Source organism: Rhinolophus sinicus, chromosome 14 (genome assembly GCF_057876585.1).
Source record: "Rhinolophus sinicus isolate RSI-liver-muscle chromosome 14, RSI-T2T, whole genome shotgun sequence".
NCBI lineage: Eukaryota > Metazoa > Chordata > Mammalia > Chiroptera > Rhinolophidae > Rhinolophus > Rhinolophus sinicus.
This window is the reverse complement of record NC_142514.1, coordinates 26,138,612-26,166,184: the sequence shown is the minus strand read 5'-3', so window position 1 is coordinate 26,166,184 and position 27,573 is coordinate 26,138,612. Positions and strand designations below refer to the sequence as shown.

Genomic DNA, 27,573 nt, shown 5'->3' with positions numbered 1-27,573 from the left:
TACTGTCTGAGAGGGTCCTTGCAGGTATGTTTGTGCCTTTGGCCTGAAGAGTGAGTACATTAGCCAGAAGTTCCTCTGAAATACTTTTTCTTAGTGGGGTTGTATTTGAACTGAGTGACAATGAAAGCACCTCATTGTCGGTCCTTCCCAGGGGTGAATAGAGTATCTCCAGAGTCACAGAGGGATCAGGGCTTCTTTCTTTGGGAACTCCACCTTCATTTTAGTCTGGGCTTTCAGGCTTTCCCTTCGCCACTGTGTGGTGTGTGGGTCAGACGGTCAGACCCCAGTGTTTGGTATTTTACCTCTGTGCTTGGGGGCAGGTGGCAACTACTTTTGAATACATCTTACATCTTTTGATGGGATACCTCCTAGGACACTGCAACGCAGAAAAACATCAAAGAAAACTCCTTACAGAGGCGTTTAGCATGGTGGCTAAGTACTGTGATGTCAGGTCCAGACTGCCTGGGTTTGAATCTCTGGATCCTGCCATTTCTGTGACTGCGGGCACATTATTAAGTCTTGTCTGTCCATCAATTTCCTTATCTCTAAAATGAAGATAAAAATAGTACCTATCTTGTAGGACTGTTGTGGTAATTAAATGAATAAGTTCATGTAAAGTGCTCAGAATAGTGCCTAGTAAATAGTAAGTACAAGATAAGCATTAACTGCTCTCATCATTACCGTCGTCATCCTCACCACCGCCATCACCACCGTCATAGTCACCCTCATCTTGAGTTTTGTGATTGTGCTACAACATGCTGTTTAATGAAATACGTTCTTTGAGCTCTCTCACTTCCAAGGTGTTCTCTAGGTAGTAGTGTTCATAGCTTTATTTCGTTCCCTTGCATGGATTTATTGGTTAATTTAATAGCCCTTTCAAGCCCTCATAACCCTAAAAACTAACTGACTCTTAGGTTCTGTGTTTCAGGATTCTCTGTGTATTCCAACTGATCAGCTGTGATTGGCTTCAGATTTCTTTGCCAGAGCAGACAGGCAGTAGGACATCTGTCAACTCTCAGCCCTGTTCCGTGATTTTTATTTTTCAATTTCATCCAGTCAGGAAATTGGGCTGGGAAAACTATTGAAACCCTTTATGTGTCTGGGTTGGTTGATTAGTTCTTAGTTCTCAGAGAGGCAGTTTTTTTTCCTCTTTTAAGTTTGAAAATGACTACATGGGATGGTGTATCAGGTGTTTGGGTGAGCAAGGGTAGTTCAAAATCTTTCCTTGTGGCATTGGGAAGATGGATACAGAAGCAAAAAGGAGTTGTTTATTAAATGGCAACATTCTTTTGTAAAACAGGAAACACACGGGTGATTAAGCAGTCATCATTACAAAAATTTCAAGAGGAAATGGATACAGTTATGAAGGATCCATACAAAGTTGTCATGAAGCAAAGCAAGTTACCCATGTCTCTTCTCCATGATCGAATCCAGCCTCATGTAAGATGGAGAGCTCCCTGGCAATGGAGTTTCTTTGGCAAATGCCATGCATATACTCTACCAAATTTGTCTTTTGCTTTTCCATTAGAGAATAGTAACTTTAATGCAATACTACTGAGTTTTCCATGACTTCTCTTTTCACCTTTGTTAGGGGGTCTCCCCTTTAGTATGAATTGCGTTTTTGCGGGGAGGTTTAGTAGTATGTTGATCTAAGCATAGGCTTTGGAGTGAGACCTAAATTTTAGTCTTTACCTCTTAGTTCTACCCCTTCCTATGGCCTTAGTTCTGTTTCTCTGTGAGCGTTCACTTCCCCAAGTGTAAAGTCAAGATAACTCACCTCCTCAGGTGATTGGATGCAGATGAACCATCCGTAAAACTCGTGGCACATAGTGAGCACATAGCCTGCTACCTAATTAGAGCTAGATAGATCATAGCTATTACTAGTATCATTTAAACATTTTTTTGGTAGGCAAACTTGTTTAAGTGGTAATTCCATCAAACTTTGGGGCAACCATAGAATTAGGATTGAGTTGGTAGGAGGGAGACCTTTGGTCGCGTGTACTTGTGGCTTCTGTGAGATGCTTGGAGATTCTTTTGAGCTGAAGTCAAGGGTGCTGGTCATATTGGTTGTTAATCATTGAAGTTCAAAGTACAGTAAGCACTGGATCTGGCTTGAGTAGAATGAGTTTCACACAGAACCAAAGAAATGGCCTAATGATTGCCTGCACGTTTTTACTTGCGTGAATAATAATTCCCAGAAATGGAGCCAGTATGTAAGCTTCAGTTCCAGTATAAGGAGGGGAAGAAAACATTGACATGCATACATGGATTAACAGTTCAAAGAAAAGTGTTTACTTGCAGAACAAAATAAAAACCAAGGCCTGGTTATTGCCTCAGGTTTTATCAATTATGCTTTGTTTTATGACAGACGAGAAGAATGGCACCTATTAGTGGAATGACTGTTTTCTTTCAGGGAAACACATGAGTGTAATTCATGAACCACAGACAAGTTGCTCATTTCCCTTGTTCTCTTTGTCTGTTCTCCCTAAAGCCATCTTTCAACAAAATATTGAATCCTGTTTATGAGAAAAACAGAGAGATTCTATTATGGATTTAATGCTTTGTTGTCCATTCCAGTTGTTCTGTGCCTAAATATCTGATACATAGAATGAAGGCCGAAGGCTCTCCAGCTGTAGCAGTCAGCTAATATTTTGATGCAGATAGGAACTCAGAGTAATTGATGAGTTTTCTGTTTTGACCTGGAGAAACCTTACTTATTTTAGTTTAGTGTGATATCTACCACTCATTAGAAAATCTAATTCTGAGGTTGCTGCACAGTGGAGTCCAATCAGATATGCTTCTAACTTTTGCACATTCAGCTTCATGTGCATTATAATTACTGTATTTCTGTAGCAGTACAGTAAAGACTAACTTATTTTCTGTGTGTACTTCATTATATACTGCATATTACTGCATTGTACTTACTAATGTATAGGTTTATGTACACAAATCCATGTATACTGTCCTTTATAGGTTATTTAAGAGATTTTCAAGGATAAATTGGATCACAATTTTCCCAGTGACATCAGAACCTGGTTGCCATGTAAATGCGACCCTGCTCGGGGGTGTTCTCTTGTTGCAGGGTAGCAAGTAAAACCAAAGTAAGCAGTGGGTTAGAGGGTCTGAGAAAGTTGTAACAGCATAAGGGTCTTTAGGAGCTAGAGGTCGGAATCTGTTGAAAGTTCAGAAGCCACAGGTGTGGTTCCATGATCCGTGCTTAGTAGCTGGTGCTTACAGAGGAGCTTATACTTAGGGGCATAGGGTACATTTTTTGAGGATATTCCCTGCCGGCTGTTAACATTCTGTTACGTGATAGATCCTAACTCAGACTTTGACTTTTATCCGGCTTCAAAAATTCCTATGCCCGTAACTCCTTTACAGTCACATCAAGTTCTAGTTAGTATCAGGTTCCTTTTATCACATCTAAACTATTATTTTGGACTTCTGCTAGATGTTTTTCATCTGAAGACTTTCCATGTGCATTTAATAAAAACGTTACCTAAATTAGGGAAAATGTTATCTGAAACTAAAATGCATCTTACAAAACAAGCAATTCCTTTTAGCCATGAAAGAAATGAACTTCCAAGAAAAAGTTGGCATTTACAGTTGGTTTAAAAAAACAAAAACAAACAAAAAAAATACCCACAAATTTGAGTATAATTGTCCTTGACAAAATCTGTGAATTTGGCGAATTTCATACACTTGTTTGAAAGCTCAAAAGAAAAAAAAAAAGTTCAGAAAAGGTAAGTTAATTTTTAGCATTGTCGCCTTAATTACATTTGACAAAAGTTTGGATAAATGGGAAAAAAGCAGAGTTTTTGGCAAGTCTTACACAACTCTTCATATTTGCTTTGACTCTTTGTATTACTTTTGTATTTCTCCGAGGAAGCCTATAGAACTTCAGAATACAGGAACATGTACTTTGGCCGTTGAAGTAAGCAACTGCTGATTTAAAGCCAGGTTGCATGCATGTTGTAGATTCTGGTATAGGTTGAGCTTTGGGGGGGGGGGGGGGGAAGCACTTCCCAGGTAGGTTTCTAATTTTTTGTTTTCTCAGTGCTTTCCTTACTTTCACCAATAATTCTCCTTTCTCTTTAGAATGCAAAGGTGCACATTCTTGATACTGAAAGCTTTGAAACTACATTTGGCCCTAAGTCACAGAGGAAGCGACCAAATTTATTCGCAAGTGACGTGCAGTCTCTTGTCGAAAATGCAGAGATGTCCACTGAGAGCTATGACCAGGGCAAGGACCGTGATTTGGTCACTGAAGACACTGGTGTGAGGTACAGTTTTGAAGTTCACGAGGCCTCATCATTTGCTCTTCTGCAACAAAACATTTCCTCTACACTTATTTTGCCTACATGATGCTGAGTGATTTAACTCATAGATGGGAGAATTCTCCTCTATCCTTAGACTAGAAGAATTAGTGAAATTGGGGCCAGGTTGAAAATAATTTAAGGTGGCTTGTTTACTATAGGTCTCTTTCTTCATCCCCAAAATAAAAAGTCTTTTCTTCTTCATTATAATAGCAGTATATTCTGTCATGGGCAAATTAGAAAATATTGTTAAAGTGGAAATACAACAAAAAGAAAATAAGAACTCATAATCCCACTACCTATGTTAAGCCTTGTGAATATCAAGACTTCCGTAACCAGAAGTCTGGACCATTGCGGGGTACATGGATGGCCTTGGAGGTTTCTGTGACCCTTTGAAAATAATATGGAGAATTTATGGAAGTGCATAAAGGTGGCATTTTGTTGTTTTTATTTTTGTTTTGTACTGTTTTGGGATGGGCGGAAAAGGAGATGAAGGATCTGTAACATTCATCATATTCTCATAGGGGTCCATACCCAAAAGAAGGTTAAGAATCAGCCACCGATATATATATATATTCTTCTAGATCTTTCTTACACTCAATTTTTATTTACAAATATAATACCTTAGGACTGTATTTTAACTTGCCTTTTATTTTCATATATTTTTCTAACTTATTAAGAATATATTTCTGTGCCAATACTTAACAGCAATATAATATTTAATGTCAAAGTAGTATTTTGTTGTGACAAGTTCCACTATTGGACATTTATACTGTTTATAGTTTTTCCCTATAGTAAACACCATTAAGGTAAAACATTAGTGTGACCAAACCTTTCTCATCCTTAATTATTCCCCAAAGATAAATTCCTATGGGGGAAATTACGGTACTGGAGAGTATGCACGCTTTTTGATAGGCAGCTGCCTCATTACTCTCCAGAAGGGTTTACTAATTTAGTTTCCCCTAAGTAGTGCCAGAGAATCCCTATTCTTTCTCTCATGTCTCTTAAGTGACTTAGCAAAAAGGCATTGTCCACTGACTGCAGCAATGCCTCCTACTGGTGTTGTCAGCCCGTCTCAAGCTTTGGGCCTCCTGGAGATAATGTGAAGCCATTTGAAGCCAAGCAAAAAGAGGCAGCAGTTCATTTTTCAGAATTATTTGGACTTTCCAGTTAACTTTGTAGTCTTCTGTTGATTTGAAATTTTTTCCTCCTCCAAAAGGTGCAATAGGTGGGACAAACAAAACTATTTTTGTTTCAGACATTGGATAAGTGTCTTTGAGGCTAATAAACAGATTCTCAACCTCATCAGAAAAAGTTCACTTTACCTGGCAGCTATGGAGTATAGATTAGGGTTCAGGTCTTGCCAGTTCCTTTTATAATTCTCTGACATACTGCCTAATTACAGTTGCTTTTTCAAAAACAAATTTTATTATGGTAAAATATACACAACAAAATTTACCACTTTAACCATTTTTAAGCATGCAGTTCAGTGGCATTAAGTACATTCACATGGTTATGAAACCATCACAACTATCCACCTCAAGAATTTTTTCACATCATCCCAAACTGAAACTCTGCACCCATTAAACAATAACTCCCCATTTTCCCTCTCCCCGCCCATCAACCACCATTCTACTTTCTGTCTCTTAGGAGTTTGAATACTCTTATGAGTAATACTTCATATAAGTGCAGTCATACAGTAATTGTCCTTTTGTGTCTGGCTCACTTCACTAGTATAATGTCTTCAAGGTCACCCATGCTGTAACACTAATCAGTACTTTAGTTTTTATTACTAAATAGTTTTCCATTATGTATGTACATTATTTTTGTCCATTCATCTGTGGGTGGACATTTGGATAGAGTCACTTTTAAAATTGTTTGTTTTTGGTCCATCTGCAACCAGTTTTGATACCATTTTCCTTGTTATATGGTTGATATTTCCCTAAAATATCCTTTTAATCTTTGTAGTGCTATAGTTGCTCACTTTGTGTGCTTTCTTATTTAGAAATGAAGCCCAAGAGGAGATATATAAAAAGGGACAGTCCAAAAGAATATGGGGTGAGCTCTACAAGGTAAGACTTTAAATTCTCTCTCATTGAGTGGTTCCTTTGGCTTTCACAATCTTACATGAGAAAATTGATTTCGATATATTGAAGCTCTGTCAGATACAGTATCAAGTCTGCTGCCCATTCTATCCTCTTTCTACCACAAAGAAACCAGGATTGATGTAGCCATGAACATACTGTCATCCGTCTAAATAACTATTTGTTTACTACTCGTGTAATAGCAGCTACCTTATACACATTCACGTATTCTCTGTCAATATTTCTTTGGATGACCTGCTAAAGTGATATTGCTGTTTAGATCTATCATACATGGTTAGACCTTTATGAGAATTTTTAAGTTACTTAGTGCAGGCCTTTCATTTCATAGATGAGAACACATCTATGAATATCTTACCAGCTCACCCAGCTAGTTAGTGGAAGAGTCTTTGTGTATCTTGAGTCCACTGCTCTCTAGCTGGCTGAGGTTTATGTCTTCACACTAGTAATATTCTTGGGAACAAAGACCTTCAAGCATAGTCACATAATTAAAGAGTAACATACTGGTAATAGGAAGCTAGTACTATGGAAGCAAACTAAATTTTTCAGTGTTTTGTAAAATACATGAAACTTGTAACAGAAGAAACTTTCAGAAGTCTAATAAGTAGATGATACCGTTCAGTAATGCATAGTAGTCATGAAATAAGATGGATTTTTCTAAGCGACTTTTCCTATTTGAAATTTGACAACTTTCACATACCACAGGATGAAAAAACTTTTGAATTCTGATCACTGGGCATTGAGGTTGGCTGCAACCTACTCTCCTCATAAGATTGCTTTGAAGTTATCACTATTGTTTTTTTCCCCTGGGTTGCCTTAAGTGTCAGCCCTCGTTCGTTTTGCCCTTGTACAATAGCAAATCATTTTTGCCTCTTTGAATTTGCAGGTGATAGATTCTTCAGATGTTGTAGTTCAAGTTCTTGATGCTAGAGACCCAATGGGTACCCGGTCCCCTCACATTGAGACTTACTTGAAAAAGGAAAAACCCTGGAAACACCTCATTTTTGTTCTTAACAAATGTGACCTTGTTCCGACCTGGGCAACAGTAAGTACAGCTGCTAATGCAAAACAGACATCCGAGGCCACTCAGCTTGTGTAAGCTTAGAGTGTCCATAAATCAATCAGTTTCCTGGTTTCTGGGACTTGGAATATTAGTTAAAGCATTGGCCTCCTGAGACTGTAGTCATTATTGAAATGTTCTCTTTGGAAACACAACCAAAATGTGCTTCATCGGCTGGGCAGAGTTAACCTTTTATCCTCTGCTGGTGGGTAACGGGGCAGCTGCAGGGTGCCCAGAGTGAGTGATGCGGGCCCCTTCAGAAGGTGGCAGCTGTAGGACTGGCCCATTTCACAACATGTTACATTATTTCATTAAGTTGCATTGAAGGCATTTTTGGAATATTGTTTTGTATTTATAAGACAAAAGACAAAGCATTAACTGTCACACTTGAAAAAAACATTTCACAGAATTATAGCTAACATTTTCCGTAGACAGCTGTGTATTTGAAGCACAGTCCTGTAATTCAAGCTCTGATTCTTCCTGTATTGTAAATAAACAAGTTACAATTTAGCAGCATCTTTTCTTTTTCCCCTTTAGAAACGATGGGTTGCTGTCCTCTCCCAGGATTATCCAACACTTGCTTTCCATGCAAGTCTTACTAACCCCTTTGGCAAAGGAGCATTTATTCAGCTTCTGCGGCAGTTTGGAAAGGTATTGACACCTGATCTGTTTCTCCTGGGGTCGTGGAGCTGTGGGTTTGTGTAAGAATTTCTCTTGCACAGTGGTGGAAAGTTACCAGCCTCACTTGCCACATCTTGATAATGAGAAACGTGTGGTCTAGAGATGTAAAAACCCATAGAGCCTCAGAATTATAAGGGGTTCTGAAATATTTTCTAGCTCAGCCTTTACCCCCATCCCTGACCAGCGTTGCTTCCCTTTCTGCTGTGTGCCTGGCACCTGAGGGCCCACCACCCCACACTCTGTGTTCCCTGCCCTGCTGAGCATTCGAGGCCTGCTGTGCTTCCTGCACCCACGGGGCCTGTGCAGTTTCTGTCCCCTCGGCCTGGAGGGCTCCCTGCCAAACTCCAGCTTTGGATCCCCTGTCAGATGTCAGTTCCTCAGGGAAGCCCTGAAACCAGACCGACCTAGCAAATGTTCTCAAAGCTACATGTTCTGTACCTGCAACTTTGTGTATTTATTTATTCTACCTGGCTTCTAACAAAAGGCACATGTTCTCTGTCCCACCCTTCTGCACTTCCCAGAGGCAAACACTTCCAACTCTTAGCTGTTACTTCTTTTATATTTTAATACAGCTTATGATTCTATTTCTTGATTTCCCTCCCCTCACCCAGTTTTAGATATTTATTAAGTTCCTATGATGGCAAATGAGGATTAGGTTTCTTACAGCCATCGTCCCTCCACACATACTTTTCCTCCCTCTATTCTCCCTATATCATATGTTTGGCTAAATTATTACTTATTCAATGTTTACATTATTATGACTAAAATACCAGTCACAACTGATCCACACCGTGCTGTGATTATAATTGTTTTCTAATAGAACCTTGTGTTTTCCCTGGTTAATTAGCTCCGTTTTATTTGTCACTAATGAATCACCAAATCCCCTGGTAGAGTGGGCTCTTTCGGGCACCTCCCTTTCAGCCGGCACTGGCTGTCCCCCAGGCTGGCTGCAGAGTCTTCTTCCTGGCATTTCCTTTCATCATCATCCTCAGAAATCCCATGGCTGTTTCCTGTGTTGGATCCCTTGTTCTTGGATCCCTTTTCTTCTTTCTTGGTTTACTCCTTTTGATGGAACATATTTTCCAAAAGCTTCCTGAGAAGGAGTGTTAAGAAAGAACATTTTTTTGAGACCTTGCATTCTAGAAATATCTTTTTTCACCCCCATCTTCCGCCTCCCCCAGTTCAGCCGTCGTTTCTCAGTCTAGTTGTATAGGACACAGCTTCCTGGCCCATGCTGGTATTAGGAGCCTTGCGCCCCCCCCCCCCCCCCCCCGTGCTGAGGCAGTTGGTCGTCAGTCATTGGTTGGCTGCTTACCGCGGCTCACGGCAGCTCTTGCCGGCTGACGGCCACTCACGCTGGCTGCTGGCTGCACAATAGCAGCCCATGGCAGCCCACAGCAGCTCATGCTGGCCGCCAGCCGCTCATGGCAACACACGGTAGCCCATGGCAGCTCACGATGATTGCTGGTCACTCACGCTGACTGCTGGCTACTCACAGTGGCACACGGTAGCCCGCGGCAGCTCATGGCAGCCCAGCTCCAGGGAGAGCTATTGTTCACAATCTTAGCTGTAGAGGGTGCAGCTCACTGGCCCACGTGGGAATTGAACCGGCGACCTCAGAGTCAGGAGCACAGTGCTCCAACCACCTGAGCCACCAGGCCGGCCCTCTAGAAATATCTTTACCCTCACACCGTTTCTCCTCAGAATGTTGAAGGTACCACTGCATTGTCTTCTGGCTTCTGATGTTCCTGGGGAGAAACTGGAAGCCATTCTGACTCCTAATCTTTGGTGGCTGGGATCTTTTTTTAAAAAAATATTCCTGTTCTGAAATTTCACAGTGATGTGCTTTAAGATGCGTCTTTTATTGTTCAGTGAGCTGGGCATTGGATCGGACTTGCAATCTGATATTGTCCTATATTATTTCTTGGAAACTCCCCCACCCCCACCATGATCTCTGTTCTCATTCAAGAATTTGGTTTAATCCTTGAATTTTCTTATCTTTATTTCAGTACATTAATCACACTATGCTGTATTTTCTTTTTCTTTCTTTTTTTTTTTTTTTTTTTTTAAAGGAGGCCTCAGCTCTCTGTGACCCATATGGGGATTGAACCGGCAGCCTTGGTGTTATTAACACCACGCTCTAACCAACTGAGCTAACCAGCCACCCCATTATGCTCTATTTTCTAGGCAGTTTCCTTGACTTGATCATGTAGTTACTCTACCACAAAGTTTATTTTGCTTCTCACTTTTGATCTTTAATTCCTGACAGTTGTTGTTTAGCTTTGAATTGCCCTGCCCCCTTTTCCAACCTGTTCTTTTTTCACGGATGGAATATCTTCTGTCTCTTTGAGAATGAGAATGATACTGATAGTGGTATTTTGAAATTTTCCTCTCTTCCTACATTTATTCTGTTTTCTCTCAGTTTTTTTGTGTGTTTCGTCTTTTCTAGTAGACTCACACTTCAAATGTCTGGTTATTCTTGGCTCTCCATTCATATTTAAGAGTGAGCCACTAAAAGAAGCCAATAGAAATTTTGTGCAGGGGGTAGGCTTGTTGAACGATAGACGTCACTGTAGGGTGATTGGCTGGAAACAGTATTTTGTTGGAGGACACCCTAGATGTCAGTGTCTGTAGGTCTTTACTCTCAGCCTGAGAGTTTCCCCGGGAAGGAGTCTTCTCATCTCTAGCTCGGGGGTGTATAAGCTTGGCCAGGGTTCTGGGAACTCTTGATTGTAAGGGCCTGTGGGTCTCACTAGTCAATATTTAGAATTTCAGTTAATCACTTTGGAAACTCTTTCAGACACTGCTATCTCTAAATCTGGAGACCCTTTCACGTTTGAAAATTGAAGATATTTTCAGGAATGCAGGGTTTAAAAAAAAAAATCATTATCCCTTAAGGCTCTGGGAGAGGAGTTGTGTGCCCATGATGAGTGACGGAAGGGATGGAGAGGTGACTCTTTCTACAGACTTTCCACCAGTTCTCTTGATTTCAGTCCCACCCTTAGAGCCATCCGTATTGCCAATTCCTGAGGCCTTTTGAAATTCATTGACAATGTTTTTTCTGGATTTTTAGTTTGCCTATGTTTGCAGCCACTTAGTTTTCATGTCTTGTAATGGGCCAGGTTAGATACTACTTTTTAGCTGCTAGTAGTTTGTTAAATCCCATGTTACTTTTTATTATCTCGTCTCTAGCTCATTCTTTGGTTTTGTATGTTTGGTTCTATGGATTTATATGTGTTAATTCCCATTGCATCATTCTAGTGGAGTTTAGGGAGTGAGGTAGGCTTGGATGTTGAATTCACCATCTTTAATCAGAAGTTCCCATCCATTTGTAGATTCATCTTGAGCTCTGCCTCCTTGGTACTTTCACCCAGTGGTCTAACATTTGAGGTTGCTTTTTTTTCCTTTTGTTGTTTATTTTTGGCAATGAAAACGCAAAATGTATTGTGCAGGAAAAAGGAGGGATGGGTCGTGGGATGTCAATTAGAGCATCTGCTGAAGTTCTCTTCCCTGAAGACATTTTATCAGTGGTTGGTGTTCTAAATTGATGACTAACAATTTCTTCCTTTGTTTCTTGACCCACATACTTTTAACCTTAAAACTTTGGAGAGTAATTTCACATGGATGACTGAGGACATTACTCACCTCTGATTTACTAATAAGTATATATATCCAGCCTGCTCAGAATACGTAGGTGGTGTATGTCCAGGCTTTAAATCAAGTTGTAAGCACCAGTTTTGCATTGTATTTTTTATATTAGCAAAGTAACACAATCTGTTTGTCCAAAGGGATTTTCATGACTATATGTATGTAGTGCATATTCTTTTTTTGAACAGTTGCACACTGACAAGAAACAGATCAGCGTCGGGTTCATTGGCTATCCAAATGTTGGCAAGAGCTCTGTGATAAACACGTTGCGCTCCAAGAAAGTTTGCAATGTGGCCCCCATCGCAGGTGAAACTAAGGTACGTCTGGCTCGAGGGGGTCTTATTTACGTCTACATATTTTATTTCCATGGAAGGTGATTATTTAAGACATGGAGATTTGTATCTGCTTCCCTTGAATGAGGACCACCTTCGAGTTTAGTCTCCATCTAATAGTTTGGAACGTACCAGAGTTGTTTCTCCCCATTTTGATAAGACTGAATACTTTGTAAGCCACTGTGTGGCTTTGGCATGATTTGATAAGTGCCACTCATGTAAGTCTGTTTTAAATTGTCACTTTTACTTTCATAAACAAAACTAACCCAAGAATATTTGATGCCTGGGTTAAGAAAGAAAACTCAACATAAAAGGAGATTTTGGCAGTTGAGGGTTGTTCCCTAGAACATAGAAAGTTTGGGAGGCAGCATGGTTCTGCTGAAAGAAAGAGACGCCAAACAGTATTAAGCTTCCAAGAGCACTTTTAAAAATCAGGGGAAGTTTTACTGGATATTATTGCACAATACTGGATGGAGATCTTGCCTCTATTATTTTTAGACTCTTAGCTGATGGAAACTATAGTTTATACTTAGTGAAGTGCCTCGTGCATGGCACAAGTAAAGGAGAGACTTCGTAGCTTCATTACTCAGCAGGTTGCTTCTCTCCGCCCCCCCCGCCCCCCACCGCACCCCTCCTTTTATAGCTTCACGAGCATCTGGGATTTGTGAAATTAGATTCCTCGTGTTTGACCCGGGAAGTGTCTGGCTTTTTTTCCGTCTCAGGTCTGGCAGTATATTACCTTGATGCGTCGGATATTCCTTATTGACTGTCCAGGTGTGGTTTACCCCTCTGAGGATTCAGAGACAGACATTGTGCTGAAAGGAGTTGTGAGTATTCTGCTCCTCACTGGCTCTCTGTTTGCCTTTCGGGGAAGACGTTCTGTGGGGGACACTGGATACCTTTGCTTTTTACTCATTCAGAAGACAGTTTGGGGTCAACCTGTCTGACCAAAGTTGAGGAACATGATGCTGAACAGGGCGGCCTCTCCATTCTACTTAAGCCTGTTTGAAGAGTTAGTGGAACCGTGGGCATATCTGGTCAATGTCATCCCACAAAAGAGTTTGGAGCTTACACACAGGATCCGAAGGGAAGCAGGGCCTGTTTATGTTTAGTGATAATTCATGTTCGTGGGTTTATGGGTTGAGTCATTTTGGACCTCATTCATTTCCTCACATGTTTCTGAATATGACCGAAAACCTTAACTGGTTCCACTTAACCTTAACCAGCGCTGCTGGCTATACATCCTGTGCGCATTCCTCCCCACCTCTCGTAAACTATTCCATTCTCTTTGTGTCCTGGGATTGGCAGGCTTTTAACCATTTCTGCAAGGGAGTAGCAAGAAGCATTCCAAACTTAAACTGCTTGCAGAAGCCACTCAGTTTGTGAGGAACAGGGATTAGGCTGGGCCCCGGGCCCCATGGCGGCGGCTGGCTGACTGTGGCACCCCTTCCAGCCGACCACGTCTGGCCACCTCGGGGCGGGCTCCTACCAGGCCCCGCTTGCCGTGTGGTGTTGAAATCCACTTTCAGACATGATTACAGAGAACACTGGGAACTTCCCTGCTTCTATAATAAGGTTTGCAAACGAGATTTCCTATTAACATCTAGGTTCAAGTTGAAAAAATTAAGACTCCTGAAGACCATATTGGTGCTGTACTCGAACGCGCCAAGCCAGACTATATCAGCAAGACATACAAGATTGAGTCTTGGGAGAATGCTGAGGACTTTCTTGAGAAGCTAGCTCTCCGGACTGGGAAGTTATTAAAGGTGAGCTCAGGTTTGTGAGGTTTTAGACTGGAACGTCCTTCAGCCATGTGCTCATGTGGTCTGGACCTTTCCTATTTTTCACATCTGTGTCGTGTGAACAGTATGAAACCTGGAAAGTAGGTAGTGGTGAACACCTGGGAGAGCTGTCATGCTTCCAAACTTGGAGGTGGTTTTGTCCTTTGAATTCAATTGGGAATCTTTCTGTGACATTTCAGGGTGGCGAGCCCGACTTGCAGACTGTGGGCAAGATGGTTCTCAATGACTGGCAGAGGGGCCGCATTCCTTTCTTTGTCAAGCCGCCCAATGCAGAGCCCCTTGCCACCCCCCAGGTAAGAACAGGGTGGGCCCATCTCTTGGAAATCATGGCTGCTGACTTACGTGTGGTGTCTTTTGATTGCTTCCCTTTACGGATTGTCTTCTCCTGTTAGAGTATTTCAGCTGCAGTAGCTCCCAGTACAGAGTGCCGTTGCCATGACCTTGTTGGGGGTGGCACTTAGAGACCAGAAAGTAGATGCCTGATAGAAGACCAAGTTTAAATATCAGTCTCTTTAGGGCCTTGAAGAAAGAGGACATTAAATGTAAGTGCTCTTCTGGCACTTGTATCATTTCTTACGATTGAGGAACAGGCATTTCCAAGATCCATTTCTTCAACAGACATTTATTAGACCCAGCCATGTGCCAGGCACAGGGCATGTAGGAATAAATAATAGCTGTTGCCCTCAAAGAAGCTCATAATCAGGTGGGAAAGGCGAGTGCAGCAATTGATCCTCAGGGAAAGAAGTCTTAGATATACGACCTCTGGGCTGCGCTGAGAAGCTTCCCTGTAGTTCCAGTTCCCTCACCCTGGCAGTGGACTACCACAGGCTCCAGCTTTGGCACTTTGCTTTTCTGTTTGTTTTATAGGATCATTTTCAGAGGTCAGCCAGGTTTCTTGAAGAGGAGGTGGCTTCCATGCAAATCTTTTAAGTCCATTTAGCTCTGGTTTCCTCTTAACCTGAGCGCCCTTCTGAGAGTTTCACTTGTCAGCTAGAAATTTCCAGTTGAAAATTTTCTCTAGCATTTCAAAATCAACATACCTGAAACTGATGTTCATCCACTTTCTACCTCTCTCCCCTAAAACCACCAAACACCCAACAAAACAATTCCTCTGCCGTCTTCTTTGTATATTGTTTGTTCATCAATTCATTCATTCAGCAAAAATATATTGAGTATCTCCTGTGTGCCAGACACTCTTCTGTGTACTGGAGATACTGTTGTGGAAAGCACACGAGTCCCTACCTTCTTGTATGTATATGTATGTATATGTATGCACACACACACACACACACACACACACACATACACACACATACCAGTGGAAGAATTTTTTGACACCAACTGGGTGTCCAGTACTTCAGTTCTGACACTAACTCCACAGGTTAAGGTCTCAGATGCCAGCTGCAGATGGGGTTCCTAGGCTACCCCCACTTCTGCCCAGCTGACTACAAATTCAAGGGTTCCCAGGTTTGATAATTTGCTACAACAACTCCCAGAACTTAGAGTAGTGCTTTGCTTATGATTACTGGTTTATTATAAAGGATACAACTCAGGAAAAGCTAAATGGAAGACGAGCATGGGGTGAGGTCTGGGGTTGGGGGGTGGCCTGGAGCTTCCCCGCCCTCTCCAGCTGCACCACCCTCCCAGCACGTCAGTGTGTTCACCGACCCCGAAGCTCCCCAGACCCTGTCCTTCGGGGGTTTTGTGGAGGTTTTATTACGTAGGCACTATGGATTAAATCAAAATTGTGTGCTGTTGGTGATTGAGCCCAACTGCCAGCCCTTTAATCAAGTGCTTGGCCTTTCTGATGACCAGCCCTCACACTGAATGGCCCCACCATGAGGCATCTCATTGGCATAAACTCTGATGTGGTAGAAAGGGACTTTTATGAATAACAAAAGATACTCCTATCTTTATTCAGAAGATTCCAAAGATTTTAGGAGCTCTTGTGCCAGGAACCAGGGTCAAAGACCAAATAGGTATTTCATTATACTACAGGGAGACAGACAGTAAACAGATAATCATATAATGTCCAGAAGTACTGATTGCTGAGAGGAAAATTAAACCAGGGTAAGGGGTTTGTGGGAGACGGGAGTACTTGTGTATGTTGGGTGGTCAGGGATGGCCTCTGAGGAAGTGGCAGATTAACAGAGACCTAGGGCAGGGGCCATGCAGATGTCTTGGGAGGAGAACATTCCAGGTCAAGGGAGTAGTGCGCCCGAGCACCTGAGGCGGTGCTGTGCTTGATAGGTTCATAGTCCTGACAGGAAGTCATGGGCCTGCAGTGTGTCGGGCGAAAGTGGTGTGGCGGGAAGCTGGACAGTTTTAAGTTAGCGAGCAACTGGCTCTGAGGACGTCCATCACCGCTCTCATGATCCTGTGTGGAAACAGTGGTGTTATCTTGATTCATTCCTCCATGTCTAGTCACTAAGTTTAAGTTAGTCCCCCCCCCACACTCTGCGATTCTTTTTCTTTTTTTGGTGGTGGCAGAAACCCCCTTGAGAATCCAAAAGCTAAAAAATGACCTTACTGGGAAAATGTATACAAATGTACATACACATTCTTTAGATAGTTTCCTGACTTTCATGGATTTCTGATTTAGTACTTTTTTGGAAAATCACTTAAGTTCTGTGAGTCTCGCTTGCAAGAGTAAAATGATATCACATATGTGACGCGCCAGTCTGATGCCTGGCAGATAACTTCTCTTTTCACCGTTATCGGAAGCAAGCCAGTCATTTAATGTTCCCGAAGTCAGGGCTCCTTCTGAGCTCTCCTCACAGGTTCTCCCCTTACCTCAGACCCTTCCTTCGAGATGTCTCCTCAGTGCCTCGCCTTAGTACTCGACACTAGTGCTGCTTTCATGCTTGCCATTCAGCTTGGCGTTCATTCTTGCTGTGTGTGTGAATTTTGAATGTGCTTATCTCAACAACTGCCTTTCCTTAAAATCCTCAGGGAGGGTGTAGGGAATCTTACCTGTCTAACAGTAAATGGTTGATTGGTTGTAATGGTTATATACTCTTGTAGTCGGTGCTTCCTTTGAAACTGCAGCTGCATTCCTTTGATCCTTTAATATGGGTTCTGGGTTTGATGCACATTGGCTTACAACTGATTAGGATCTGACTCCAATTTGGGTGTTTTCAGTATTCTCCCCTAGTCCTGAGAAGAGGACAGCCTCATTTGAGAGCAAGATGTAAATTCAGAAATTCAGTTTTTATCTTCTGATTCCATTTCTCTTCCTGTCCCCAACCCCACCTCTTTCTGGCCTGAATAGCTTCCATCCTCATCAGCTCTGGAAGCTGCCACAGAGACAACCCAGAACAACGCAGAGGAGCAAATCACAGAAACTGTAAGTGAGGAGTCAGAATCTGTCATCGAGGAGGAAAAAGGAGAGAACAGTCACTGTGACGCCAACTCAGAGATGCAACAGATTCTCGCACGGGTTCGGCAGAACTTCGGCAAAATCAATGTCGTGCCTCAGTTTTCTGGGGATGACCTGGTTCCTCTGGAGATGTCGGATATCGATGAAGAGCTTGAGAACTCTTGTGCAGAGGAGGAGGAGGAGGAGGAGGAGGAGGGACAGCAGCGACAAGGAGACGACGAGGAAGAGTCTTACCCTGAGTCCCAGGAAGAACACGTGGAAAACGACACCAAGGCAGTTATTAAAGCCCTGGATGAAAAGATCGCTAAATACCAGAAGTTTTTAGACAAAGCCAAAGCGAAAAAGTTCTCAGCGGTCAGGTATTGCCTTCCTCTTCTCACGAATTGCAGTTTGCTCCCTCCTTTTCCCAGAAACTTGCCATGGGTATTGGGAGTGATGGTTCTACGGTGGGGGCAGGTGTGGGATTGCCCACATTTCTAAAAAAGGATCTGTCAAATGAAAAAAAAAATTTGGCTCCCTGAAATAGGAGAAGTTTCGTTGTTGTGTTTTACAAATGCCCAGGGAGCCGCAAAACTGTAGGGTGTTGCCTTCTGCCAGTGGTGGTAACGGTGTGGAGTGGGGTGTCTTCAACTGCGAGGTTGTCACAAGTCAGCACGTGACTTGGGCAGTGGAGGCGAATGTGGGACAGCTTCCTTACTTTGCTTTTCTGTTTCAGAATATCCAAGGGACTAAGTGAAAAGGTTTTTGCAAAATCTGAAGAACAAAGAACAACAGCTGAAGAGGATGTGGGAGATGCAAGTAGAGGTAAATCATTTCAGTCATTTAGGTGTGATTTGCATCTCTGGGAAATCCAAGCTTAACCTCCACATTATCTCTTGTCACATCATTTCCCCACAGATGTTTATTTATATCTGGCAGATTACCTTGTTTCCATATACTATTTACAATACAAATACAATTATCTACTTTTCATTATGCACATTTTTTTTTAGGGTTACATTGGTAATTCAGGATTAAATTGGTTCAAGTTCCTCTTAAACGGTACAATATTAACCTTGTAATTTAAGAATGGGTTGCAGACAGTTTTTTTGCGGGGGACGAGGTGGTTCGTGCATTTATTTTTCACTTCATTGGACTCACGGCTTCTATAACAAGAGTGTGTTGTCATGACGTAAATGCACCCCCTGCCATGGCCCACGACGTCCTTCCTGGCCTGGCGCCCCCCCGCCTGATCCTACTTTACTCTGCACTTTGCTCACCGTACTGCACTCCCACTGGCCTTTTTCCTTCTTCCTCCAACACATCAAACTCATTCCCACCTTATGATTCACAGACACATTTTGAATAGAAAATTCCTGTTTCTTTTCTGTGTGTGTTTGATGTTGTTTCTAGCACCTGCCAAAAAGGGAAGGAAGCGGAAGGCACAGAGGGAAGAGGAGCATTCAAATAAAACTCGCAAGACGCTTACATCTAAGGAAGTACGTGTTTTTGGTCTTAAATATCATCTAGCTGTAGAAAGTAGAAATCTAGTTCTTAAGACGCACTCTTTCCGAAACTAATGGACTAGAGTTGAATTCAAGGCACTCCAGCCCTAAGTGAGCTACTTGAGGGCAGTTAAATAAGATCAAGGGTTGGCCCACGGGGTGAAGGTCCTTGAGTTCGTGTCTTGTAGCTTAGAAGTTCCTGACCCCTGTCCTCAAGCATGTGGACTGTCATCCAGAAGAGCCCATGGGTTTTATATGGTCCCAGGGAAATGACATGATGTGCAGAGCTGGTAGGCAGACATCACTGCCCTCTGGGAAGTCAGCTTTGTAACTGGGCTCTTCAGAGCTGGAATGGGCCCTCTTGGGAGGTGAAGAGCTTGTTGGAAGTGTTTGGCCTTTTACCAGAGGACCACTTGTCAGGTGTGCAGTAGAAAGAACCCTAGCATTGGGTGAGGGCTGGGCCAGTTGACCGTCTCTAACTTGGAGTTGTCACAGCTCACAATGGAAGCGCAAACTTGGGTCTGGGAGGTGAACCCTCCCTTGTTAGCACTGACTGCTTCGCGCTGGAGGCGGCATGGGAATGGAGCACAGAGAGGGTTAGGGGCCTGTTTTATGATTTTCCGTGTTTGATTAGTTTGCTTTTATTTTCTGGCTATTTTTTTTACAGCGGAGGCGAGCAGCACGGAAGCAACAACCCAGAAAAGTTGGTGTACGCTACTATGAAACACACAATGTGAAAAATAGGAACAGGAACAAAAAGAAGACCAATGACTCAGAGGGACAGAAACACAAACACAAAAAGTTCAAACCTAAGCAGTAACATTTTAAAAGTTGTTTATTAAATTATACAAAAATATGCAATTAGAAATTGTATTCATTTTCTTCATGCCCAGTTGGCATTTCCAAGGCCACAAAGCATTTGTTCTGAGGTTTGATAGTTGAAACCATTCACTAGTGCCAGTGAAAATAGAGAGAGCCCTTCAGCCCCAAGGATTTCAGCGATGAGGTCCAGTCGCACTTCTAACACTCAAATCAGCCTTCTTAATTCCTTCAGAGTGTAACCCTGTCATGTAAGTGGCTGACAGAAACAGGGACGAGATCTATAAGACGGAAAAGCATGCTGTTTCTTTTGTACTGGCAATTAGCAATTTGGAACAGGAGCCATTTGGAATAGAACCGTAACAACATTTTAAGATGTACTGTACATGGTCTAGGCTTTCAAATATGAGGAAAAAGCTACAGCAGTTTCTGTTGTCCCTCATTGAGGCTGTTAGGTGGATCCAATGAGGACATAAGTGCTTTACTGTCAGGAAGTCGTGGAACCAGCACGTGTCAATAAACAGCATTCTTCTCCATTAAAATGACAGAGCACAGACAGGTCATTTCAGTAGGGTCTTAGAATTCCACGGGATACCTGCGTGAGCGTAGAAACTGTGGCTTCAGATTTGAGAGTCGAGTGTGGGGCCTGTTTGCCTTGGTAGAACCCAGCCCTTGTCGGACAGCAGCTCCTCAGTGAGACTTGAAGTCTTAGCCAGGATGGGTGTTGGGTCAAGGCTCCAGTAAGGAGAGCTCTTCACACTTCTTCGGGGGAATACTAAGCACTTGAGGCACTCCATCCAATTGGGAATGTTGGTGCCTTCTTAGGTATGTTACTTGTGAAATTTGAACGGCAGAAGTCACTCAGCTTGCTGCCCTAGCCCATCCGGGTCCGCTCATTTAGTCTTCTGGGCCTACAGAACCAGAAGAGTCCTGAGCCTTCAAACTTCAGTTCAACTTAAGAGGAATAGTAAAATGTAGTTGTCTACAGGCATAACCCTGTCATTAGTAATTAGAACTGCATGTGAGGTTTGGGCACCACTCCCATTGTTAATTAAACATGGCTAGTTAGAGGGATGGAGGGCCAGGGTTTGATTGTCTGCAGAATAAAGTGAACAAATCAGTGTTGGGGGAAGAGCTAAGGTGCAAGCGGCTCACGGTGGACATTGTGACTTGCAGTTCTTTCCAGCAAACATTTACTTTCTCATAAGCCAGGGGTTTGACTGCCATTGCCTCCTCACCCAGGCAGTTGGAAACTAAGGAGGAAGGGGTCAGATGATACAATATAAACCCCAAACTCCAAAATGAGTTACTAGAACTGCACTGGGTCAGGGATGATGAAAAGACATCAAATAAGGGAAAGGCCAGAGAATCCCAAGTTAAAGTACAAGATGAATGTGGACCAGAAATGGGACAGAGAAGCAGCTTCATTTGGCCAGAAATAAATGATGGTACTAGGTGATGAGAAAGTTGCTTCACCCGTGAGGAATACAGCAGAAAGGGGCGAATTCTAAATCTTAACTACTTGAGTTGGCAAATGCCAAGGCTGGCCGCATTCTGAGACCATCTGGGCTACACCACCGTCCACTGCCAAGTGGGAGCCCAGCCGCCAGACAGGTGTTTCATGACACGAGCAATAGTGTGACTTCTGACAAATACGGAGGTGGTGATCAGGGGAGGGTATGGCTTGTTCACTCAGGAAACTAGCTTTTTATTACAAAGGGCTTACAACGGGGTAGTCGTGCTTGTGAGACCCATATGGAAATTATCACTTCTTTGGTGCAATAATGCCTTCCAGTTGGGCCTGAAAAACAAAAACGAACTCCATTAATATTTGCAATTTGCAGCCTAACACAAATAGCTGAGAGGTGATAAAAGTCTCTGGAAAAGATAATCCCATTGCTGCCACGCCAAGTATTTTTCCTTTTCATTCCCAACTCCGTATTTTCTAGATTAGCTGGTTTCTGGCTTGGCCAACAGTCTTGCTACATGACGACAAACCAGAGCTGTCCTGGTTTCCATACAATAATGATTCAGTGCATAATATAAAGCATTGCAAAGGAAATTGAATAAAAGTTGTTGAAATAGTGGTTTTCCATGGCTCAGATTTCAGGCCTAAAAATGTCTGCTAAATTAAACTTTGGAATCCTGGGAGCTCTGTATTGGGACAAGAGGTTTGGGAAACAGCAAATTTTCAGCCACTGAGACGACTTGACACCCAATTAGAGAAAATTGCTACCAGTGAGTAAGGAGCTGTCCGTCTTCTACGTAAAGCCGAAGACACTTGGGAGTTATTTTCTCCTCTGGCAGCCAGTAACATAATTTACCATCATGTTGTGTGGACAGATCTTTAAGTAGGTCTACTCGGGACGGCAAACACTGCTTTATTTGTAGTGTGGCTTCGAGCCAATAAAAATAACTTCTAGGGAGTCCTTCACCCTGGGGATTACAAAGTTGCTAGTAAATGTCAGGAAGATGCCAAGGTATTCTGTTTTGCTCTTGCCACTGATACTATAGGAGGAACTAAGGAATGTGGGCTTACGATAAAGGAATATGGCAGATAAGGCAGGCAGCTTCAGAGGCTGCGAAGTAAACAGATGCACATCTGGCTGTGAATGTTTCTAGCTTTTCTTTGTTTTTGTTAAGATCAGCAACAAGAAAACCTATGTCATCCCCCACTAGCCCTTCTTTATCAAGTGCCTGGCCTTCTTGCTTTGTAGTGCCAACAAGTCTGCCAATCACAAGAATGTAAGGTTTCTATGAGACTAGGGAGAAGAGGGAGAAAAATCCAGGGGCCCCTTCTGGCCAGGGCCATGGGAGACAGCCACTAAATGTCACCAGGCGCTATATCTGGAATAGTGGTTAGCAAGCATCAGAATCACGTGGAGACCTTGCTAGAATGGATCGTTGGGCCCGAACCCCAGTTTCTGATTCAATAGACCTGGCGTGGGCCCAATAATCGCTATTCCTAAAAGCTGCCAGGTGATGCTGCTGGTCTGGAACCCAACCTATAAGAACCTTTGGAGCAGAGAGAAAGCCTGGAGTTTCAGAAACCTGGCCCCGCCTTCCCTTCAGCTCAGGTGCAGAAAAGTATTCAAGGCTTCAAATCACCAGCTGCCGCGGAAATAAAGTTCCACTTTGCCCATAGCCACCTTTCCGGAGGATGGTCAGCTTTTTTCCAAGGGGAAACAAATTCTCTCGCTTGGAGAGCCAGGCTGAGGTGTCATGGTGATTCAAAGTTGAGCGCAGAGTCCCCTCCAGAGCCAGATGGATGGAGAATCTGGGTAATGGGCCCTCACCCACCCCCCAGCCCCACAAAAGTCAGCTGCTTTTACTCCTTGGCAGCACATGTGGACAAGCATTTCAAGTCACCTGGAGGAAAAGGAACCAAATGCTTGGCCTGTGTGGCTGGGAGGACAGGTGGGAGAGCACCTCCACCTGGGCCTGTGTGAGGATTACCTTCAGCTGCTGATTCGTCCGCTTTAGGAACTGAATATCCTCGTTGTGTTTCTTCTCCTCCACCTGTCTCCTCTCACTCTCCCGCTTCTCGGTGGCCTCACATTTTGCTTTCTGCTCATTCACTTGCTTCTCCAAATCTCTCTTTTCCATTTCTAATTCTGCAATCTAAAGACAGAACCCCCAGTCATCCTGGGATGTCGCCAAGTGAATGGAGTGGCTTGAGTGCCTGGGCGGAGGGGACCCGGAACATGGCTGTCCAACCCAAGACATTGCCAGGGTCTGTACTGCCACCCAGTGGGAGGTCAGTGACTGGCACGGCTCGTCGGAGAGGAGACAACGAGCCCTTGTAAGGGCAATGACCAGGCTGGCCCTTCCACTCTGCACCAAGGGGCGCTCACTGAGGTGATGGGAGTGCAGCCTAGGCGGCCAGAATGACCACCTCATGGCCTTGAGACAGGCAGAAGAGTTCTGGAGGGCGGTAAACCCCACTCACTTTCCTCTCCATGTCCGACTTCCCCTGTTCGGCCTGCAGCGCTTTCCTCATGCCGAACGCCACGCTGCTCTCGTACAAGGTCTGGTACGCAGCGATGGTCATGCGGATCTCATCCCGGACTCGCAGGAGCAGCAGCCCTCTCTCCGCACAGTTGATGGTGACTTCACGGATCAGCTCATCTTCCAATGCACGCAACACAGGGAGGTCAGAGAAGGCAGGCGGGAGGGGAAATGCACCATGTCCACTGCAAGCCTCCCTTCCTATTGGGACGAGTGCTTAGGGTGTGTCCTGCTCACTTGAAGACACACCTGGGGAGGGGCCTTCAAGTGGCCCCAGGAGCCGTGCCGTGCAGCCAGTGCTCTGAACTTGGCACTTGGGAGTACAGGCAGTCGGCAAGCCCAGGGCAGAGGGCGACAGGAGCCCCAGGTTTGTTTGCAGCCGTGAGGCTCCTCTCTTCCATCCTCAGCCAAGAACAGGGTACTATTCATAGAAATCTGACTTTTCAATTTGAAGATGGTAGCTGCTTTAAAGCAGCCGAAAAATCCAATGTGCCTCCCTGGCTGGACTGGTTTAGGGCTGGAAACAGCACAGCTTACAGCTTGTCCACCCATCTCCTCCATAATTGCTGAGCTGGAGGGCAAACCATCATCATACTCAGGCAGCAGGGTGGCACAGACATGTGCAAACTGGACGCAGTTTGCATGTCAGAGTCCACATGGGCCAGTGAGACTGGGCTGGGGGACAGCCATGTCACACCAGCACTTGGGGAGGGAGATCTTAAATCCCTGTGTCTGTCAGTTAACAAATTACCCTGAAATATTTTTCTGGACCAAGGGCCGAATGTCGATGGATGGATATAAATATAGAACATAAAACTTTCTGATGAAAAAAATTAACACATACTTATAGAAATCTTTGAAAAAACAAAGACTTAAAATGGAAGTTCTCATTTACTCCAAACATCTGCTAAGAGGTGAAGAACCAGGTTGTCAGGAACCAGGTTGACTGGCAAGTGGGTGTCCTGGTAGGAGAGGCGGGGCTGGGAGGGGGAAGAGGATGTATTTAGCAGTTCCTGGGTGGGGCAGGTAGAAAGACAGATTTTCATCCTTGCCTTGTCGTATGGGGGCGCTTCAGCTCGGGGCTCCTCAGGGCATGGGGCTGTGCTGGAGGGGAAGGGAAGGAGACAGGAGAATGCAGTGTACCCTCCCCCTGTCCACAGGCCACTCACCGAAACACTGCGAGTAGAGCTCCCTGCGGACAGGGCATATGCCAGTCTCCCGGGCCTGCCGCTGTTGCAGCTTCAGGTCCAGCTGCTCCTGGAGATGAACGACGTCCATCCTGGTGCTGGGCGTGCTGGACACCTGCTGGATCCACAGCTGCGTGTCTTCCACCCACTCCCTGTGGCGCAGACACAGCCAGGCTGAGCAAAACCCATTGACCAGAGACGGTCCTCAGGACACGAGTGAGATGAGCTCTCTGCCTGAGCAGGAGTGAAGGGCAGCTCTGTCTCCCTTTCTTCCTTGGGGAATGTGTGGCTCCAAAGCCATGTCCACTAAGCTGCCTCCACAGGTCCCCTACCTTGGGGCTGGGCAATCTCTACTCTCCCACAGCCCTCTGTGAAATCATCACCCATGTTCCAGATCTTACCCTCCTAATGTGTAGAGGGCAAATTTGTGGTTGTTGCTTCATCTGAACAGAAGGCCCAGAAGGAATTGCCCACTGATTTGTGGGGTGGGAGACACGGGGCACCATAAACCTTGTGCCAGTCAGAAAGAGGCCAACGTGTGGATTTGGGAATGGAGAAATTCTTGAAGGCATGTAGCCCTCCCTATAATAAACCTCATGTCAAGAGGCATGGCCCCGTTCTGGAATCATTAGGGGGGAGCCCGAGGGCAGAACCATCATGGGGGAGAGGACTTTCATGCATTGATGGGAAGGAATTTACTGAGATCACCCTCTCCCCATTCTTCTTTGACTTCCATCTCTGAGGAGATTGCAGTCTCTTTTCATCATAGACTTAAAAATTAAATAAACAAAAACCAAAAAAAACTGTCAACTTATTACATAAAAATAGTAGAAAAAGCATGTCAGATAGTGATAAATGTGGCTAAGAAGAAAGAAGCAGAGTAACGAAGAAGGGAGAAGGTACTCTTTTATAAGAATTCTCAAGGAAGGCCTCCGTGAGGAAATGGCATTTGAGCAAGACCTGAGTGAAGAAAGAAGGGAACCAGGTGGATATCATGTGGAGAGTATCTTTGGCAGTAAGAACAGCAGTTGTCAAGGCCCTGAGGTGGAAGAGTGAAGTGTTTCAGAGACAGCAAGCAGAGGCCCCTGTGGCATTAGCACAGTGAACAGAAGGAGAATAAGAGATAAGATCATGGGTACATCAGGGGCCAGACCATGCGAGGTCTTCCAGGTCACTGTAAGGACTTTGGATTTTAGTCTGAGTGAGATGGGGAGCCATTAAGGAGTTTCTGGCGGACACCTGGCGTGATCAGCCTTATGATTTCGGGACTGTGCTGAGAATAGATTGTAGGGGCAAAGAGTGGAGCCGGGTTTTCAGATAGCAAGGAGGCCTCTGCAGTAGTGCAGGTGACTAACAATAACTAGGAACAAGACGGTAGACGTAGAGGTGGTGAAGTGGTCAGATTTGTGGAACCAAAGGAACTTGATGAAGGATAGGACATTGTGATGTAAAAGACTGAAAGGAATGAGAGGTGACCTGAGCCTCTAGTAGAAAGGAGAAGACTGGGAATGAGCAGGTTGGGGGAAGAAGAAATTGTGATTAAGTCTGGACATGTTGAGTGTGAGCTATCTACTAGCATCTTCATGGAGGTAATGAGGTAGTAGTAGAATATATGGAGTTTAGGGGAGAGGACAGAGCTGGAAATACACATTTGGGAGCCATCAGCATATAGATGGTAGTTAAAGCCACGAGCCTGAGTGAGAGCACTCAGGAAATGAGGGTAGATAGAGATCTCCCCACCACCCTTCCAAGATCCAGCCACCTGCCAGCACGAGGAGCTCTAGGATGGTGGGAGGAAATTCCAACCAGGAACAGAGACAGGGTTCCTCTTTCCACATTCCCATGTTCTGGGTTGCAAAAGCCTGGGCCTTCACCCAGCCACTGCTCCTGCTTTGTTACCTTGGAGGCAGGATGGCATTCAAGATTTCTTCTGCTTGCTTTGTAGGATCTGGGATACAGGAAGTTGTGGGGAGCTTGGTCTTTGGTGGTTGTGGGACTGGACCTGAGGGTCCAGGTTGCTGGGGGCTGATTTTCAGTGGCCGAGCCTGAGAAGAAGGAACAAGTTAAGACAGGAGGTGATTCAGACACCGAGCTCGGCAGGTCCTGGCACTCTGGATTGCTCCAGGTCTCCAGTACACCCCTCCCCTATTCCCAGCTCATTTTCCCCATCTGTCTTCTCAACAGAAGTTATGTCTCAGAGCTGCAGGAGGCGGTGTAGAGTCTCTGGTCTCACCCCAACCCAAGGCTTGTATCTCCTTGAACAGATGTTTCTGGCACGGTGCTCGGGCCTCTGCTTTCACACCTCTAGTAATGGGGCAATCACTACCAGATCTATTCTTGGACCCGGCTACCATGAAAAAGAAGGAACCCCATTCATCTCCCTGAGACTTCCTTCCCCATTCTAAATCTGCCCTCTGGAGTCGCCCAACATCTGGGCTTCTTGTACCTCTCTCCCACCCTCCTTCCCCCGTCCCAGTTCCCTTTACTCCCAGTCGTTTCAGCCTCTGTCCCTCTGGATTCCCGATCCTCTAGGCTGGAATCTGTCATTTCCCCATCAGAGCTACCGGGCTCCCGCGTCCCCTGAGATTCCTCCTTACTTTGGGGCTCCGTTTCTCCGTGTTCCGGCTCACCAGCACCGGGGTGTCATACTTGAGCAGAGAGTCCGCGGGAGGGATCATGGCGGCAGCTGGAGTAGTAAGTAGCCCAGCAGCGGCCCCTCCAGGCTGGGCCTTGTTTACCGTCACCATGGAAACCT

General features: G+C 44.4%; 2 protein-coding genes across 2 annotated transcripts in view; one reads left to right on the top strand and one right to left on the bottom strand.

The window, feature by feature from the left end:
• GNL2 (G protein nucleolar 2) overlaps positions 1-19,660 on the top strand; it is a 22,956-nt gene extending 3,296 nt beyond the window's left edge. The window contains exons 4-16 of the mRNA XM_019726553.2: positions 1,301-1,440; positions 4,099-4,283; positions 6,322-6,388; positions 7,305-7,463; positions 8,016-8,129; positions 11,996-12,124; positions 12,862-12,966; positions 13,747-13,905; positions 14,121-14,234; positions 17,213-17,679; positions 18,036-18,124; positions 18,713-18,798; positions 19,472-19,660. Coding sequence (XP_019582112.2) covers positions 1,301-1,440; positions 4,099-4,283; positions 6,322-6,388; positions 7,305-7,463; positions 8,016-8,129; positions 11,996-12,124; positions 12,862-12,966; positions 13,747-13,905; positions 14,121-14,234; positions 17,213-17,679; positions 18,036-18,124; positions 18,713-18,798; positions 19,472-19,624 — 1,967 coding nt within the window. The 3' untranslated portion in view covers positions 19,625-19,660. The remainder of the gene's footprint in view (positions 1-1,300; positions 1,441-4,098; positions 4,284-6,321; positions 6,389-7,304; positions 7,464-8,015; positions 8,130-11,995; positions 12,125-12,861; positions 12,967-13,746; positions 13,906-14,120; positions 14,235-17,212; positions 17,680-18,035; positions 18,125-18,712; positions 18,799-19,471) is intronic.
• On the bottom strand, positions 19,622-27,573 carry DNALI1 (dynein axonemal light intermediate chain 1). The gene is made up of 6 exons (XM_019726554.3): positions 27,416-27,573; positions 26,718-26,863; positions 24,801-24,970; positions 23,573-23,751; positions 23,080-23,244; positions 19,622-21,424 (listed from the first exon to the last, which is right to left on the bottom strand). Exons 1-6 carry the CDS (start codon positions 27,563-27,565, stop codon positions 21,389-21,391), a joined length of 846 nt encoding a protein of 281 aa, XP_019582113.3. The 5' UTR covers positions 27,566-27,573; the 3' UTR covers positions 19,622-21,388.